Genomic DNA, 18,084 nt, shown 5'->3' with positions numbered 1-18,084 from the left:
GGGTATCAATTATTTCTTAATGATGTTTTCAGAAAGGAGGAAGATAAATTGCAAAAGTTAAGTCTGGAGGGTTGTAGCTAGACATGGAAGAAAACTAGAAGAACTGAAAATTTGAAAATGGTTGATAATTCGTGCAAAGTTACAGGCGCTAGTCCGATTTACAGATAGGGACCGAAGCCGATATTTCCAAGGAGAGGTTAGAGTCAATTGAATAATCACCAGAATAAACAGAGTTTGCCTATCCATTAGTAACCAACTGTGTTAGCTTTGTGATGCTATGTCAAACACCTGAGGAAAATCAAATTATAGAGAAAAAATATTCATTTTGGCTCACAGTTTTGGAGGTTTGAGTCCATCATCGATAGTCCTAGTGCCATTGGGCCTATGGTGGGCAGAACATCATGGCAGGTGTGGATGGTAGAAGAAGCTGCTCACCTCATGGTGCTAGCTAGGAAGCAAAGAGAGACAAGAAGAGACTGGGGTCCCCAGTATCCCCTTCAAGGACAGGTCCCAATGATCTAACTTCTTTCCACGAGTCCCTACTTCCTAAAGACTTGGCCACCTCCCATTGTGCCACAGGCTGACAACCAAGCCTTTAGCATGGGGATCTTTCCAAACCATAGCACCTACAATTTATAATGAAGGGAAAAATAGTTTTAAAAATAGTGAAATAAGCCAGAATCTGACAACCTGGAAGGGTGTGCTAGAGACAATTCATGCTTTTCCATGGAAACACAACATTTCTCCTGGTAACTTTTAAATTACAGGTGAAAATCATATACACAAACTTTTAGCAAAAGCCAGTGTCATATATCTTTTTTTAAGAGAGAAAAAAAGATGGAGAGAGAATTTTTTAATATTTATTTTTCAGTTTTCAGTGGACTCAACATCTTTATTTTATGTGGTGCTGAGGATCGAACCCAGCGCCCTGCGCATGCCAGGAGAGCATGCTACCACTTGAGCCACATCCCCAGACCAGTGTCATATATTTTTGCTTTAATATATAATCTTAAATCTAGTACCTTGTAAAGAATAATAATTTTGATCATATGTTAAAGTTATTCCTTGAACAAATAATTAAAATACAGTAAAAAATTTATAAATATCTCCAAAAAGAGATGAGAGAATGCTACATATGTCTCATCCCAGAAAACGTTGGACTATTAAAGATCCAGAGTGAAACATTTTAGAAGCATAAATCCTTCATATTATTCTATATCTTTGTTCACATTACACTAAATCATCTTTAAATTTACAAACAGACACATACACCAAAATTTGGGGTCTACAAATTAGTCATTAAGGTGTGAAAACATATTTAAATAGATTCAATAATCCCAAATAATCATTATTTAACATTCATATGAAGACTGTAATTTTGATCAGTCACCACTCTGTCAACAACCTGGCTCTGTTACCTGTGCTGATAATGGTGCAAACTGAGTGACAGAAAGCTTGGTGATACTGATCTAGATTTCAATCTTAGGAATTAGAACCTCAGTATAGGGGTCTGTTGGGAAGGCAACATCTAAAGCCCCAACCCACTTTTATTGAGTCGAATCTGCATTATAACAAAACCTCAGTGATTCTTGTCTAATAAAACTTGATAGATGAGGACTTGTCTAGTGGAACTGGGATACATTGGAAAATGTGAAATAGAAGCTTTTCAGAATAATGTATCCTCACAGCCTAGCGACAGCTGGTCATCGCATGCTCTGTTTACATGGCCTCCAAGTCCCTTGCTGCTAGGGTGTCTTTGTGAGTTTTGCCATAATTGCTCATCTGATAGTTATTTGCCAATTAGTGGCTAAGGAAAGAACCAGAAAGTAACAGATAAAGTGATTCTCTTGTGTTTAAATCACCTAATCGTTTTATTTTAGTGAAAATATTTTGCATATCTTCATGAACACCACATCTTTCATTTTCATTGCTTTAGAAATACTTCTTGGTTACATTACAATAAACCTTGTCTGGTCATCAACTATAAAATGAAGTGAAGAGAGTACGAATGTCATGTTTCCTCGGGTAGGAAAGAGTGAATGTAAATGGTTACTGACGACACTAGATTTTGATTTTAAAGAGCTGGGATTGGGGTTAAATAGAAAGATATATAGATCTAAGACATGAAAAAAAACATGCTTTAGTTATTATTGTAGAGCCCCCAGTTCCCTGAAATTCCAAAGTGTGAAGAATGAATGGCATTCATTTATCTGTTCATTCATTCAACAGGTGTACTTTTTGATCCCCTTTCCATGAACCAGACACAATGCTGGGTGCTAGGTTGTTTGGTATACAGGGATAGGCAAGGATTTCACTTTCAATGAGTGTATAGTCTAGGGAGACAAGTAGATAATACGTAATAAATAAAAGAAGAAGATAAGTTTGGATAGCGATATGGATAAGAACTATGAAGAAAATATAACAATGTACTTGAGCATAACTCCGAGGGTGGGGCATTGACAAACATCTCTGGCATTCTAAGCTGGATTCTAGAAGACAAAGTCCCACAAAGACTTTGGAGACATATTAGCCCAAGCCCAGGAAACAGAAGTATAAAGCCACTGAGGTGGGAATGAAGTTGAAGTGTTCTAGGGACAGAAAGGTCACTTGTGCTGGGTGAGGAGACTGGTGCAAGATGAGCTGGGAGCCATGTCATGTGGACCCTGCTACGTGGGCAGGGAATCTGGTTTACTGTAAGCATAAAGGGAAGTCTATTAGAGGGTTTAAAGAGAAATGTGACACAATGAATCCATATACTGTGGCTGTCCCTAATCCTCCCGAGCAAAACATTCTCCTGAATTCTAAGTGTTTTGGCCTGGGAGACTGAAGCTTCCTAAGCTAGCGCCTGAGTAGAAACTTAATCAACATAAATTTTTTAGTAATTTGTTGAGATTTATTTTCTCATTCCACTTAACTGATCACTTTTTATAAATAATTTAGTGTTTGTAATTCGCATTCTTTTTCTTTAAGACATCTCCTAAAATTGTACATCTTCAAGTCGAGTATCAGGAATCCACCCCTGCATGTGAACTGTTAGTCTTCTGTTTTTTAACTCAACCACCCCCGCCACCCCCCAAAAGGAGTCATCCAAGGGAGATTGTTTGTCTCAAAATCTTACAAGGGCCTAACTGTTCATTTTTCACTTAATTGTCCTGAAGCCTATTCAATTCTAGTGAAAATTCAGCTCGTTGAGAGACAAATCTCAGTAAACAACGAATTTCTTTCAGAAGTAATATACTGAATTCTGCAGAATATCTCAGGAGGCCTCAAAGGATTCAGAATTCCTTGTGATTCCGAAGTACTAATCTGCAGTCACGGGAGACAGGATCAACTGCTAATGTACATTTTAAATTCACATTACCTCAGACTGCAGGTATTAGGAAGATGGCAAGTAGGAGCTTTTCATTTGTTGCTCTGCTTAGAGAAAGTTCTAGTTTTATTCATTATTGACTTATTGCTATAAAACAAATCCACACAGTTCAAATAGCAGAAGGTTCAAAAAGAAATTTAATAAGATGTTTCCCTCCTCCCATGATAATGAACTTTTCAATTCCCATTCTCATTAATGTCTGATAACTACCATTATGAGTTTCTGTATATTCCTCTTAGGGTTTCTGTATATATTTATGCTTTTAGATTTTGCCTGTTTTCCTTTGGCTTTTATCTGTCTGTTAGACTTTTCTTATCCTTTCATTTAAAAATTCCAGTGTCAGCTGATTTTTAATGTGTATTGAGTTTTTCTTTTTACCCAATGAAAAATTCTTTTCTGAAAAAAATTTGAAAATTGAGCACATTTCAATGTATTGATATGTCAGACATGGTGGACATATTGATTTTATTTCTCAGAGTCTTTGTTTCAGTCAGCTTTTGCTCACTGTGATCAAAAGACCTGACGAGGATGATTTTGAGTAGGAAAAGTTTATTTGGGGCTCTCAGTTTTGGAGGTCTTAATGCATAGATGGCTGGACAGCTGGCTCTGTTCCTTGGGGCGTGAAGTGAGACAGAACATCATGGCAGAAGAATGTGGCAGAGGAAAGCTGTGGGAACATGGTTCTCAGGAAGCAGACAGAGAGCTCTGCTCTGCAAGGACAGAATATAAATCCCACAGGCAGGTGCCCAGGGACCCACCTGCTCCAGCCACACTCTACCTACCTAAAGTTATCCCCAAGTTAATCCCTGTCAGGGGATTAATGCATTAATGATTAGGCTGAACCTCTCATAACTCAATCACTTCATCTTTAAACTTTTCTTGCATTGTCTCACACATGAGCTTTCGAAAGATACCTAATCTAAAACATAACAGCCTTTTATGCTATTTATTGTTTATATATTTTTTATAGTTTTCTCTGGGTCCGTAATTTTCCCTTTGTTTTTATTTGGAAAGTGTGTGTTTGTTCTAGAGGTTACTTTAATATTCTTTGGTTCATATGATTCTCTAGTTCTTTGTTTCTCTAGAATAGTGACAGATACTTGCTGAGTGATGATAAAATGAACATATTTTTTTATTCTCCTCCCCATCTTCTATAAAATTTTATATGATATGATTATATCATATCATTTATATTAAATGATTTTTAATTATATGACCTTTCTTTATGCTTATTTTGTTAAGCTGGTTTATATTGCTATTACTTATCCATTTTAAATGATGGTCTTTGTCTTTAATTTATTGTGATCTAGGCTGCTTTCTCCGTAACTCTTCCAATTTTTAACTGTATCATTTCTACATTGTTGGGCATATAGCATTTATTTTCTATTTTGTCATCCTGAACAACACATTATTTAGAACTTATGTTTATTATTGCTTTGGGGTACTGATGATTGAATCCAGTGGAACTTAACTACTGATTCACATCCTTAGCCCTTTTAATTTTTTATTTTGAGATATGGTCTCATCTTGCTAAGTTGTTGACTGGACTCAAACTTGCAGTCTTCTTGCCTCAGCCTCCTGAGTCTCTGGGATTATAGGCACGCACCACTGCACCCAGCTAGATCTTACTTTTATATTTTTATAAATATTTTTATAATTGCCACCTCTTATTTTTTTTTTTAAAGAGAGAGTAGAGATGGGGAGAGAGAGAGAGAGAGAGAATTTTTAATAATATTTATTTCTTAGTTCTCGGCGGACACAACATCTTTGTTGGTATGTGGTGCTGAGGATCGAACCTGGGCCGCACGCATACCAGGCCAGCGCGCTACCGCTTGAGCCAAATCCCCAGCCCACCTCTTATTTTTTCTTTCAGATTTTCCTGTCCTTTCTTAGTTTATCTTTTAGTAATTTTCCCCAAAGTCATTCTTGACAATGACAGTCCCTGAATTCCTTGAATATTGAAGTCATTTATAATATTTATATTATATCTTTATAATCAGGAAATTCTTTCCCTAATTATTCCATAGGTACTGCTCCACTATCTTCTGGCATTGATTATTCCCACGAAAATATCTAATGAAATATAGATACCTTTTATCCTTTAAGTCACTTGATCATTTTTTCTGGATGCCAAGTGATTCTTTATATTTAAATAATCTTGCTAACCTATATCTTCTATGTCTTAGAATTCTGACCTTTGGTATACAATCAGGTTGTCTCTTATTTGTTAAAAGTTGTATTAAGTGATGACCTTTAAATGTTTGTTATACTTTGTTTTTCTTCTTTAAGAATTGACTTCAATTATGTGTTTATTAATAGTTCTCTTTTTTCATGTCTTTTAAAATTTTGTTCTAATTAGTTATACATGACAGTAGAACTAACTTTGATACATCGTACATAAATGGAGTATAATTTCTCATTCTTGTGGTTGTACATGATGTAGAATCACACTGATCGTGTAGTCATATATATACATAGATTAATAATGTCAGATTTATTGTTCTATCCTTCCTGTCTTCATACCCCATTAGATCTATTTTTGACTGTCTTCAATATTCTTTTACTCTCTCATTCTTTTCTTAAAATTTCACTTGCTGTATTTGTTTTTCTTGTTTTATACTCTATATACTCTATTGTGTTCCCACTCTGTTCTCCACTGTGTTTTTAAATTTTTTTTTCTGCTTGCACACATTTCATTACTTTCTCTCATGTCTTTATCTCTTCCCTGAGTTCTTTCACTTCTACACAAGGGTGGTCCTTCATAGATGCAATTTCTTCCATAAGTTTTTATGTTTAATTTTTTTAAATGCTTGGTAATAAAATGTGGCAATGGCCACATTTTTTTGGTGGTGGTCTTTGTATTTAGTTCTGTTGTTTTTTTCTTCAATTTGATTTGTTTCTGGTTTTTGCTAACAATACTATCACGGTCATACTATGCTAGTCTTTAAATGTTTCTTTTTAAATTAGTTTTATGAGTTGGACTTTCTTAAACTTGAAAAATGCAGTAGATGTAGGTGAGGAGTTGGGATATGGGATTAAGGAGCCTTTGGGTTTTTACGACCCATGGAGACTGGTTTTAGTAAGCAATGACTCGTGTGTAATAAATACTTCAGGTAGCTGTACCTCCTCTGCTTGTTTTAACCAAACCAGGCCAGGGAGACTTCTGCCTCTAGCCTTCTTTACTTCTTTTCAGCATTTACAAGTAAAAATGAAAGATAAATCACTGTACTTCAGAGTGATACTCACCTTCAAAGAGCATCTTTTGGCCAACACTTTCTGAGATGCTGCTTGTGGTCTTATTATGCTATATTTTTTTTTCTTGTGCAATTTTTGCCCAGTCTCAGCTGTTTGCTCTTCTTCTTATGTTGTAGGCAGTGGATTACATCTCTGAATTTTCTGAAAGTTGAATTTGTTGGAAGAGTTATTTTCCCTCATTTTCCTGATTGTTCTTCTATAATTTCCAGGAAACAAGAGAAAGATATAGACATGCAGCCATGTTTGTACTTGAAGTAAGAGTGTTGGTTTGAATCTGAAATCTTGCCCCCACAAAAATTCATGCTTTGAAACATAGTCCCTAGTGCAGCAAGATTCAGAGGTAGGGCTTTAGTAAAAGATAGGTGATGAGAGCTGTGATCTCGTCAGTGGATTAATTCATTTGCTGGATTAATAATCTGAATGGATTACTGGATGGTAACAGTAGGAAGGTGGGACATGCCTGGAGAAAGGAGGTTACTGGGGACATGGTCTTAGACTATTTCTGTCCCTGGCCTCTTCTCTCTCTCTTCTCTCTCTTCTCTCTTCTCTCTTCTCTTCTCTCTCTTCTCTCTTCTCTCTTCTCTTCTCTCTCTCTCTCTCCCTTTCCTGGCTGCAATGAGCTGAGCAGCTGTCCTCTGCCATGCCTTTCCACTATGGTGTTCGGTATCAAGTTGGGCCCAGAGCAATGGAGTTAACTGACCATGGATTGAAACCTCTGAAACCCTAAGCCCAAATAAACTTTTCCTTCTCTAAGTTGCTCTTCTCAGGGATTTTGGGCACAGTGATATAAAGCTAATACAGAGAAGTATTTTTTTAAATACTAATATATAAAGATGCCACTATATTATAAAGTTGTTCTGCATTTGCTTTTTTTTTTCTTTCTCTTTGGTTTTACATTTAAAGTGCTCCTCAGTAGAGTTCCAAATTCATTCCACTTGACCTCTTATATTTATGCTTCTATTAAATTGTACAGAATCTTTGTAATGTTTTGAACAACTAATAAAAAATAAAAAATAAATAAATAAATTGTACAGAATGATCTATTCACCTCAATAGCAGCTCCTTATGCCCTGAACATTTACTTACTTTGTTCAATAGTGTACATTTCTGTTCTCCATGCCACTCCTTCTTCACCTCTAAGTGTTTTTATTATTATTATTATTATTAATTAAATCCTATCTGGATTTTAAGGCCTACAAAATAGTACCTAATTCTTAAAGCTTTTTACCTGATCTCTATATAATCTCTTTACAGATTCATGCATAATTTATGCTCCTATATTCTCTTCAAACTATATATATTGTGTATGATATTTTGATTACATGGATATTGTTTCTACATTCTACCAGTTAGAAAAATGCCTGTAACTTAAGTCATATTTGTGCCACACTTATGCCTGAGCACAGAACATTATGCACAATATACATCCAATAAGCATTCATTGAAATGATAAAATTACTCAAAAGGCCAAAATTATTTCTTGAATGGGTGGCACAATTTCCTCCCACTTCTTGCTGATGAACAATATACCCATTCATAGGGGTAATTTGGCTCTTTTTTTCTGAAGCCACAGAACCCTGCAGATCAAAGTATTTTATAAGGATGTGATTGCAGATGCATGGGTTTAGTCATGCAGATAGTCAAACTGTGTTTTGATTATTTTAATTGTCTTATTTCAATACAGAATAATTTGTTCTTGGCTTTTTACAAGTCCTTGATAACTGTTAAGTAGATTAAAAAACAAAACTGAAAAGCACACACTCCTTTTGTCTCTACTTTTACCAGGCAGATCTCCATCATGATAGAAATGCATTAGTAGAACAAACTTGGTTAAAAATTAACTTTTAAATTTAAATTGCAATGAAACAAATAGCAGAAACTCAGAGAACATTTCCCCAAATATACTGTTGGTTTTAGAAACACTCGATTGTTTTGAAAAAGAAAACTTGAGCATTTTCTCCCCATCACTTCATTGAATTGGGTCTCTTACCAAATGTAATTTACATGTCATTTTCTTCATCATTTTGTAGCTTTGAAAGCTGTATTTGTTGAAAAAAACCTGTTCCCCAAAGAAATTCTGGATCATGAAAGAAAAGCCAAGCAATTACATCAGGAAACAAGTTGTGAAGTGAAGATAAAGAGAAATAAGAAGCAATTATAATTGAAAGAAAAATAAATATTTCATTGTCATAGAAAGTACACTCATAAAATGCAGAAAACACATCAAGAATTCTGCCTGTCTTTTACTTTATATTTGAACTTCTGAAGGCTTCGTCTTCTGATGATGTTTTATTGCTGCTTTTATCTGTCATCTTTCACTTCGAATGTATTCTTAATATGAGAAAGTTTGGACTAGAGAAGGCGATGTTCATTGGTACTATCTGTTCTCAAGCGTTTTTATATAAAAAATGTACAATTCCAGAACAAAGTATTTTAATCAGTTGTATTCCTAATTGCCTGTATACATAAATGTGTTTGGTCATTTTTTATTCTGAAACCTCCATTAAAACATATGGAGGCTATTGACACACATCTACAAATTTGAATAAGAAAACTCTCCCCAGTTTTTACTCTTACTGAATTATTTTTCTGAAAATGGCAATTAGACCTTATCAATAACAGCTTTTCTTTTTAATTCTTTAAAAATATATTTTAGTTTAACCATATAAATTTATGGCATACAGTGTCATAATTTGATATGAATATATAGCATTTAATGATCAAATGGAATTGTTAACATTACCATCTCTTTACACACTTAAAATTGTTTTGATTAACATGTATATATAGTTGGGTGTGGTGATAGAGTTCTGTAATACCAGTGACTTGGGAGGCTGAAACAGGAGGATTACAAGTTCAAGACCAGCCTCTCCAATTTGGGGAGACCCTATCTCAAAATTTAAAAAAAAATGGACTAAGGATTCGTTCAGTGATAGAATGCCAGAGTACCCTTGGGCTTGATCACCTGTAATACAAACAAACAAATGCAATAATTATACATATTTATGGCATATAGTCTGATATTTAGATACATGTATATAATATGTATTAATCAAATCCTGGAAATCAGCAGCATTTTCTATTAATTTATATTGGCTCATATTTATTGACTCATATGCTTTTATATAATTTTGGGAAAATTATTGCATGTTTCCTACTTCTATATTTTGTCATACTGTACTTCAAAATGGAGTGGCATGGCCCAGCACAACCAAAGAGGTAATAGCCTTGAAAAAATATCAAAGGGCCTGGGATGGTATAAAAGATTTGCTTTACATGCACAGTCAGATAGGGAACAATTGTTCCTGAAATTTACTGCTTCTCTTTGTGGACTTATTTTTCTTTTGTACATTACATCATCCTCCAGGCTACCAGTATTCTTATGTTGCTTTTTTTTATTGTGTCCTGTAGAAAGAATTAGCAAATTCATTTACACATCGTTAGTTGCTTAGTATGTATTTATATTTTAAAGAGTTGTTGCAAAATATGTTTGCATTTTAAGAAAAATCGTGTGACAACCCATACTGGTAATAATTAGCAACATAGGGGCTTGCTTGGTATAGCAGCTGTGTAAGTTCGACATGTCTGGAGTTCATAATAGTCATATAAGATAGGCCTATTTTAATGTTAAAATCTGGCATTTTTGTCTGTTTAGGGGATTGCCTGATTATCAATGGCAGATTGGCATTGGAACGTAGGTCTGTTTAACTCCTAAGACCACAGTACTTACCCTTCATCCTTCTGTTCACTTACTTAATAGGGTAAATTCAAGTTAATCAACTCTATTGATAGAATTTCCAGCATCGGTAGAGCGATGCTGGGATGCTTAGCTTGGGAGAAGGTGGTAATGGAAAGGTTTTCAGAAGGCAGTCGTCACCTCCATATACATTTAAGTGCATTCTGAGTCAAGCATTTTGACTTCTATGTACATTGCTTTTTCTCTTCATGGAATAATAAGCACATATGGAAAAGATGTAGGAGAGACATATGTTTGTGTGAGCATATATGCTGTGAGGTGACTGTGAAGGAGGATGTTCTTGTTTCAGGAAAATACATCTTTAGAATGGTCAGATATGATGGGCAACTATGTTTTCAACTTGCTCTTAAATGATTCAGAAAATATTATTACATGTATAAAATATATACAAACATTTATCTATCATCAAGGATATATATAATCATATATATATATATATAATTACAAAAATATGGTAAGTGATAGTAATTGGGGAAAACAAAAGAGGGGGAAACATGAAGGTAGTAGGTCTTTGCACTAAACCTGCAACTTTCATGTAAATTTGAAAATATCTCTAAGTAAATTATTTTTTAAAATTGCGAAAACTAGTCTTGGGACAAAGGATTCCTTGTGATGTTTGAGCAAAAATAACTCTCTCACAGGGCTATTTCAGAGAATTCTTACACTGAATGGGAAGTTTGATTGTATAATCTATCATTTCAAACTCAGAGCATATGATTTATGAATCATAGGTTGGTGATAGTGCAGTGAAGTGAAATATGAGTCACATTTGTAGAAATTTAAAGGAATATTAAGATGTTAAAGAGATGTAACAAGAGTATCCATTGTTTTGTGAAGGATTTTTTTCCATCCATCCATCCATCCATCCATCCATCCATCCATCCATCCAATCATTCAGTTATGGAAAGCACATTCAGGGAATTGTTTTAGACATTGGGTAATCATATTTAAATAAGATACACTTACTCTGTCTTCAGCTTTCTAGAGTGGAGTCACATTAAATGTGTTGGTTTATTAAGTAAAAATTGAAAGATACCACTAGTGTTTCTGGCATAATTTGGAAAGTCTTTTGCTAGGCATGCTTTACTTTTTGTCCCTCATGATGACTTTGTTTGAAGTGATTAGTCTGAATTAGTCTGGTTCTGTAGACAGAACTTCTCTCTATAGCCTACCATGTGTGCAAATCTCTATCCTGTATGTAACTTTAATTCCATCCTTAATTAACTTCAGGACCTCTTCTGTGAAATGAATTAAAAGGAGCTGTCTCACAATTACCTTTAATGAGAATAGAGCCTTTAACGTTATGAAAGTTTTTTTAATCTTAATATTTCAAATAATTTGGAACAAAAGCATCCACAAAAAGGAGACAGACATTTAGTTATTGTCTTGCTCTTCTTTCATACTTAATAGCATCTAATTGTGCTAGGCAACTATCCGGGTCTTGCTTGTCAACTTCGGATAGAACTGGAGACATTATAAACTGCTTCTGAAATTAACATTTAGATTCAATTATTTGAGATCCATTTTTCTACAGTGAAAGGAACTTGTCACACTAAAACAGGATGTGTCATAATCTTCAATTCTTGTTTGTAGCATGCAGATTTACACTAAATATAATTTAACCTTTTCTCTTTTTAGAACATTTTCCTCTTATCAAAATATATGTAGCAAAATGACAGAGAAAAATTGAGATTAATCCATGCTTAGTTGGGAAAAAAAAGCTTTTTGAAGCTTTTTTATTGATGACAACACCTGCTTTTAGGTTTTTAAAGTTTGGAATTAAGGACATTTTTACTAAAAAAATACTATCAAATTCTAAGAAAGGCTATGGGATTGTAACCATGATCCCTTGATAATGATTTTATGTATGTTCCTAAGTTCATTTCTTTTCAGTGGTAGAGGCAATGGTGTTAAAATTTATACCAAGACACTTTGGCCCTCATTATGAATAAATTTTTTCTGATTTTTTTAGTAGCAAGAGTGGTGCAAGGAACAGATTTGTGAAAACATTTAAAAGCTTTGCAGTAATATTTTATGGACAATTTTGGTATCTTTATTGTCTATTAAAAGAGCTTAAGACAGGGAGGAGAAATTAATGGTTATTGCTTTTTGCTCCCCAAAAGCCAGGAAAATGCACATTTTGCTTGAACTGCACTAATATGGCTCCTCACAGAACAGCTTCATTAAATGATCTTAATAAGACAGAGTGGCTGTCTATGCCATTGGAAGGCAAAGTAATGGCCTGTTCCTGAATAAATCACATTATGATATGAGTAATGTACAGACATCATAATTTGGTAGCCAAGGGTGCTGGTGATGAATGTTTTCTGATGTCACTACATGGGTAGAAAAGCATTGATTGAATGATAGTCTTGGACATTCAGACATATTATTTATGTATCACAGTGTGGAATAAATAAGGATTGTGTTCTTGTGTTGCACCTCCCTGTTTTTGGACAATTATCTCTAATGATGTTAAGTTGAAGCTAGAAAAAAAAATATGTGTAGTTTAGTGAAAGTCATATCAGAATAAAACACAAGATTTAGACAACATTTGGATATGCTTATATAGTTATTAAGAATATTAATTAGGAAATTATGGTTTATAACAGGCTTCTCAGTCTAGAATTAAGTCATAGCTCTATTAGAAACTGAAAAGTATCAACAAGGTCCTTGAAGAAGAAATTTAAAGATGAAGTCCTTATAAAATTGAATACATATACTACACATATGTCTATATATACTCATTTTATTTCTTATACATTTTTTTCCAAAATAATATTGCTTGGTCATCAGTATTGACATATTTGTTGAATTGACAGTGGACCAGATTTTTCATTTCTTTTCTCAGAGGCCACTGATGAATAATGTAATGTGTTCAATATCTAATTGCTAGTGAGGTGATTGATTTGAACCACAAAAATGAGATTAAAAACCCATTCAATTATGTGTACTTTTAAAATTAATGGCCTGTTTGTAGAGAAAATCATGTAGAATTTTAGAAGCATACAAAAGTAATATCAGTGTTCATTATCAAGTTACCTATGGTTAATAGACTATTATCTACTAACCACAGGTAAATAAGGATAACTTGGTAAATCAGTAATCCTAATTGGTTTTTTTTTTTTGCTATTTATAAAGAATACACTTTTTCAACATCCATTGCTTTTCCTAAAAATTTAAATGGGTCTCATATCCACAGGAGTCTCCTATGACTATTTTATAATTTGATGAATTGTTGAGAACTCTATAAATGCAGCAGTAATTTATCTCTGCATTGTGGACTTGGTTTAGCTTTATTCTGTTTCTCACAGGCATTCTGAAATATTTATGATGGGGCACATTGGTAATCTGATGTGGGAGCCCTGTGAGAAACAAAAAGAACTAATTACCAGCAAATTCACAACCACTGGCACATACTTCATAATTCTGTTTTTACTTTTAAAACAAGCAAATAATGGGTACAATAATAATATAAATTTAATATTTTTAAAAAATTGTTTTCTTTGTCAATTCTTGCAAAGTTTATTACTGGTCATTACTTTGGCATGTTAGTTCTTTCATACAAATGTAGTGAGCACCTGCTGTGGTTCCAGAGGAATTAATAAAGCAATATTCAAGACAAATAGATTTGGCCTTGACTGATCAGGTGTTCCATGAACAAGTGTTTCCCAGTAAGCACATTCAGCTTTAACATTCCAGTAAGTAACCAGAAGCCAATTTGGGGTAAGTACTTTAAAATTAAATAGCTTTTGAACAAAGTATGTATATATTACATGGAATGGATTTGATTCTGAGTGTTTAGTAAAGTAGAAGAATGGCATTTCAATTTGCTTTGGTGCAGAAATCATTTGAATTTATTAAATTAATGTATTGCTTTTATTCTACTTAAAAGATTTTACTATAAATTGGAAGATCAAACTCTTATGGCAGAATTCAACAGGGTATTTAGTTTTCAGTATGTTGTGCTTTTGATGAAATTTTAGCCAAAAGCCAATGAGATAAGTGAAATTTTCAAACCAATTATTTGTCAGACTTTAATTAAGTGCCTAGAAAATTTCTAGGATAAATGGACGTAAAAAATATAAATTTTAATTATGAAAATTGTTAATAAGAGGATAACTCTAAAGGCAAGATTCTACTACAAGGGGAAAATTACATTCTTCAAAATATTTTTTATTATTTAGCATTAACCTAGTAATGAATTTCCATTTAATAACTTAAAAGTACTAATAATATTTTGACTATTTATGAAACTACAAAAATATTTTTATCAGAAATATTCTGAACAGGGTCTGGAGTTGTGGCTAAGTGGTAGAGCACTTGCCTAGCATGTGTGAGGCGCTGGTTTTGATCCTCAGCACCACATAAAAATAAATAAATAAAATAAAGGTATTGTGTCCATCTACAACTAAAAAAATTTTAAACAATTCTGAACAATTGAATATCTCAGAACAAAATGATATATATACATTTATTTTTCTCATAAAAGTACAGTTTTCTATTATTATATTCTCACATACTAATGCGCTGATCTATTCAATCCTTAATATTTGCTTGTTAATATATATTATCAATATTTTATTATATATTATCTACATTAAAATTTCTATATTTATAATTTACCAACACATATTGTCTAAAAATCATTTTGGATTACATTTTGAGCTTTTCTTTTCCCTTTGTAAAATGTATGTTTAAAAACAAAGTTTAACTAAATATATTTTTAAAAAGCTTGAAATATCTAAATAATGAGTTCATAGTTTAGTCTTGAGGAATATTCAATTATTAATAATTTTTAACCTACTTATGGGTCATAATGACCCACCTAATGATCTGCAAAACACTCCTGAAATGCATTTCTGCACTTCTTTACCTGTACCTCACACTGTTCTGAAGTAATCCAGTGAAGGATTACTTCCTGGTGACCTACTAAGTGTTACTAGCATGTATTATTTATAAAGTTAAGAGTTACTAAAATTTATGAGGCCTCAGAGTCAGTGTTCTACCAACCATATAGCAATATTGCAAAAGTAATTCTGTTCAAGGTATGATCAGATAGTTGAATTTCCTATAATTTGACTAGAGGGCTCATTAATATGGTGTTTGTCTTGTGACTTGGTTATGATTTTCATTTGTTGCTACTCTCTTTTCTGGTAAACATTTTTTCAAAAGACAAGTATCACATATATTCTCTTATATGTTAACTCTACAGGGAAAAAGATGACATGGAAGTAGAAGGGGGGACTATTGGGGAAGTAGAAAGGGACTGAGGTAGAGGCAAGGGGATCAAAGCATATTGTATGCAGGTATGAAAATGCTAAAATTGAAGCCCATTATTCGGTGCAGTTAACAGATGTTAATAATTCTAATAAAATGATTCCTCCATATTTTAAAATCACTACTTCCTTCATTATTTCATTTCTTTTAATCTCTCAATACTGAGGACTGAACCAAGGGTACTCTGTTCCTGAGCTACACCCCAGTCTTCCTTATTTTAATTTTGAGGCAGTGTCTCACCAAGTTGCCCAGGCTGCCCTTGAACTTGTGATCCTTGTGCATCCAGCTTCTGAATTTCTGGGATTACAGGTATGTACCACTGTGACCAGAAATTACCATTTTGTCTCTTTACAGTTTTTTTTTTTAATTTCTTTTTCTCTCCTTTTCAAAAGTATAAGAGTATAAGGTGGTTTTGGTAGGTCTTAGACTATTTTACTCTCTAAAGTGAGATTCTATAGACTGTGAAAAAGCTATTGGGAAATTATCCAGATTACTCAAGTGATTTAGAATACATTAACTTCCTAATATTGTAGGTGAAAAACAGACTGGAGTGTGCTTGTTTTTATTTCATTTTCATGCTTGATCTATCACAACTTTAGAGTAGCCTGTAAGAAGTTTCTCTTCATATCAGAGTTACAGTTGCGACATAAAACCACGAGAAAAGACAAGAAAGATACACCATATGGTTATTTAAAGATAATATTGCCATTGATAATGCTCCATAATTATCATTTCTCTTTTGATTTTAAGAAACTGCAAATATATTTTGTACTCGTCTTGAAGGAACATAAAAAATACCAGTACCATATAAATTGTTTCTCCTATTTGATGATGTTTGGTCAGAAAACTGTCATTGCAGAGTCTTCTGGCAGTAGTATGTTGTAATGAGATAGAAAGTTCTAGTAGTGGGTAGAAAGTCTTTTGCTGGGTGTAGAATACTATGGTAAAATCTTATTTTAAAAGCCAATAATATTTTAAATTACAATAAACAGAAGTCAAAATGGATAAAATCTTGTTGTGGAGTCTCCTGTTGATTTTTTTTGGAAGTCAAGCCTCAAGAACCTTGGCTCAAAAAAATACTGAATTTGCAGTGGATCTTTATCAAGCTATTTGCTTATCTCACAAGAACAACATTGTATTTTCCCCGCTTGGAACAACTTTGGCTCTTGGAATGGTACAACTGGGAGCAAAAGGCAAAGCACTTCAGCAAATAAAACGAACTTTAAAGCTGCAGGAAACCCCAACTGGTGAGAATCATACACTAGATTATTTATAGTTGACAAGATATGGTCAAGTTTATTTTTTAAGTATTAGAAGGTCAGGTCATAGAACTTGAACAAGTGAAAAAATATCAGAAAATACAAAACTTTAATAAAATAGAGAATTGTAAATGTAATTTTCATTCACCTATAACTGTTTTCCAATGAAAATGCTTAAAATAATTTACTAAGAAATTAACATTTATAGAGACATCAATTTTTGTACGTGTTTGTATTTTCTTCTGATGTGTTTGTTTTGGTCAATTTAAGTTGAGCTTATGCTGTGTGTGTATATGCACGTGTAATAATAGACATAATAATCGTATTACTTTGTCTCTTTTTGTTGTTGTTGCTGTCCTGGGGATTGAACCCAGGACCTTACACATTTTAAGCCAGTGTTCTACTAATGAGCTATATCCCTAACCCTTTTTTCCTTCAAAAATGCTGAAATCATTTTTCCATATCATGCTACTGAATCAAAATACAATTTTAAAGTGTTGCACTTTATTTCCTCTTATGGACATTCCATTTACTCAAGCCTTCTTCAGTAGGTTGTTTCCCATACTTTCTTCTAAAAAATGTACTTTCACCCATGGGGAAACCAAGAAAATCATTAATTTATGTATTTAAGAGCTTATTCAATAATTTTAGAAGAAAATTTGAAAAAAGCATTTAAATAATCAATCAGAGGGTTTTTTTTTCACTTCAAGTGTTGATTGCTTGGAGTCCCACAAGGCTTATGCCGGAGACTATTTTCTTTTGACATCCTGTTTGAAACATCTCCCTGGCCATGCTCACAATTTCCATAGTGGTTTGCATTTTAAACATTGACATCACTATTAGATAATGTGGCCCCAACACTAGAGGAGACATCTGGATTTTTAATTTGTAAATTTAGTCATTATGACTAATTTCAGCCTTATCACAGAGTAGCTATATTTAGGAATTTATTTTTTTCTGAAAATACTATTTACAAGGTTTTAATTGCTTCATTTCAAATAAAGCCAATTTTATACAGAAAAGAAGTTGGTGATAAGCTAATTGCAAGAGTTTTCCTTTGTGAATAATGTGTAATGAAGCCACTGTATTCCAGACTTATTCTTGATTAATTTCAGCAAATCCCATTATACCATTCCCAGAAACACTTAAATCACATGATACTG

General features: G+C 33.4%; 2 protein-coding genes across 2 annotated transcripts in view; both read left to right on the top strand.

The window, feature by feature from the left end:
* Wdr49 (WD repeat domain 49) overlaps positions 1-15,965 on the top strand; it is a 147,908-nt gene extending 131,943 nt beyond the window's left edge. The window contains exon 19 of the mRNA XM_040270037.2: positions 8,656-15,965. Within this exon, the coding sequence (XP_040125971.2) occupies positions 8,656-8,786 (131 nt within the window). The 3' untranslated portion in view covers positions 8,787-15,965. The remainder of the gene's footprint in view (positions 1-8,655) is intronic.
* A 58-nt stretch (positions 15,966-16,023) lies between these two features.
* Serpini2 (serpin family I member 2) overlaps positions 16,024-18,084 on the top strand; it is a 28,744-nt gene continuing 26,683 nt past the window's right edge. Inside the window, exon 1 of the mRNA XM_005332513.4 lies at positions 16,024-16,909. Coding sequence (XP_005332570.1) covers positions 16,663-16,909 — 247 coding nt within the window. The 5' untranslated portion in view covers positions 16,024-16,662. The remainder of the gene's footprint in view (positions 16,910-18,084) is intronic.

Source organism: Ictidomys tridecemlineatus, chromosome 3 (genome assembly GCF_052094955.1).
Source record: "Ictidomys tridecemlineatus isolate mIctTri1 chromosome 3, mIctTri1.hap1, whole genome shotgun sequence".
Lineage (NCBI taxonomy): Eukaryota > Metazoa > Chordata > Mammalia > Rodentia > Sciuridae > Ictidomys > Ictidomys tridecemlineatus.
The sequence above is the reverse complement of the archived record's forward strand: the minus strand, read 5'-3'. Positions and strand labels throughout refer to the sequence as shown.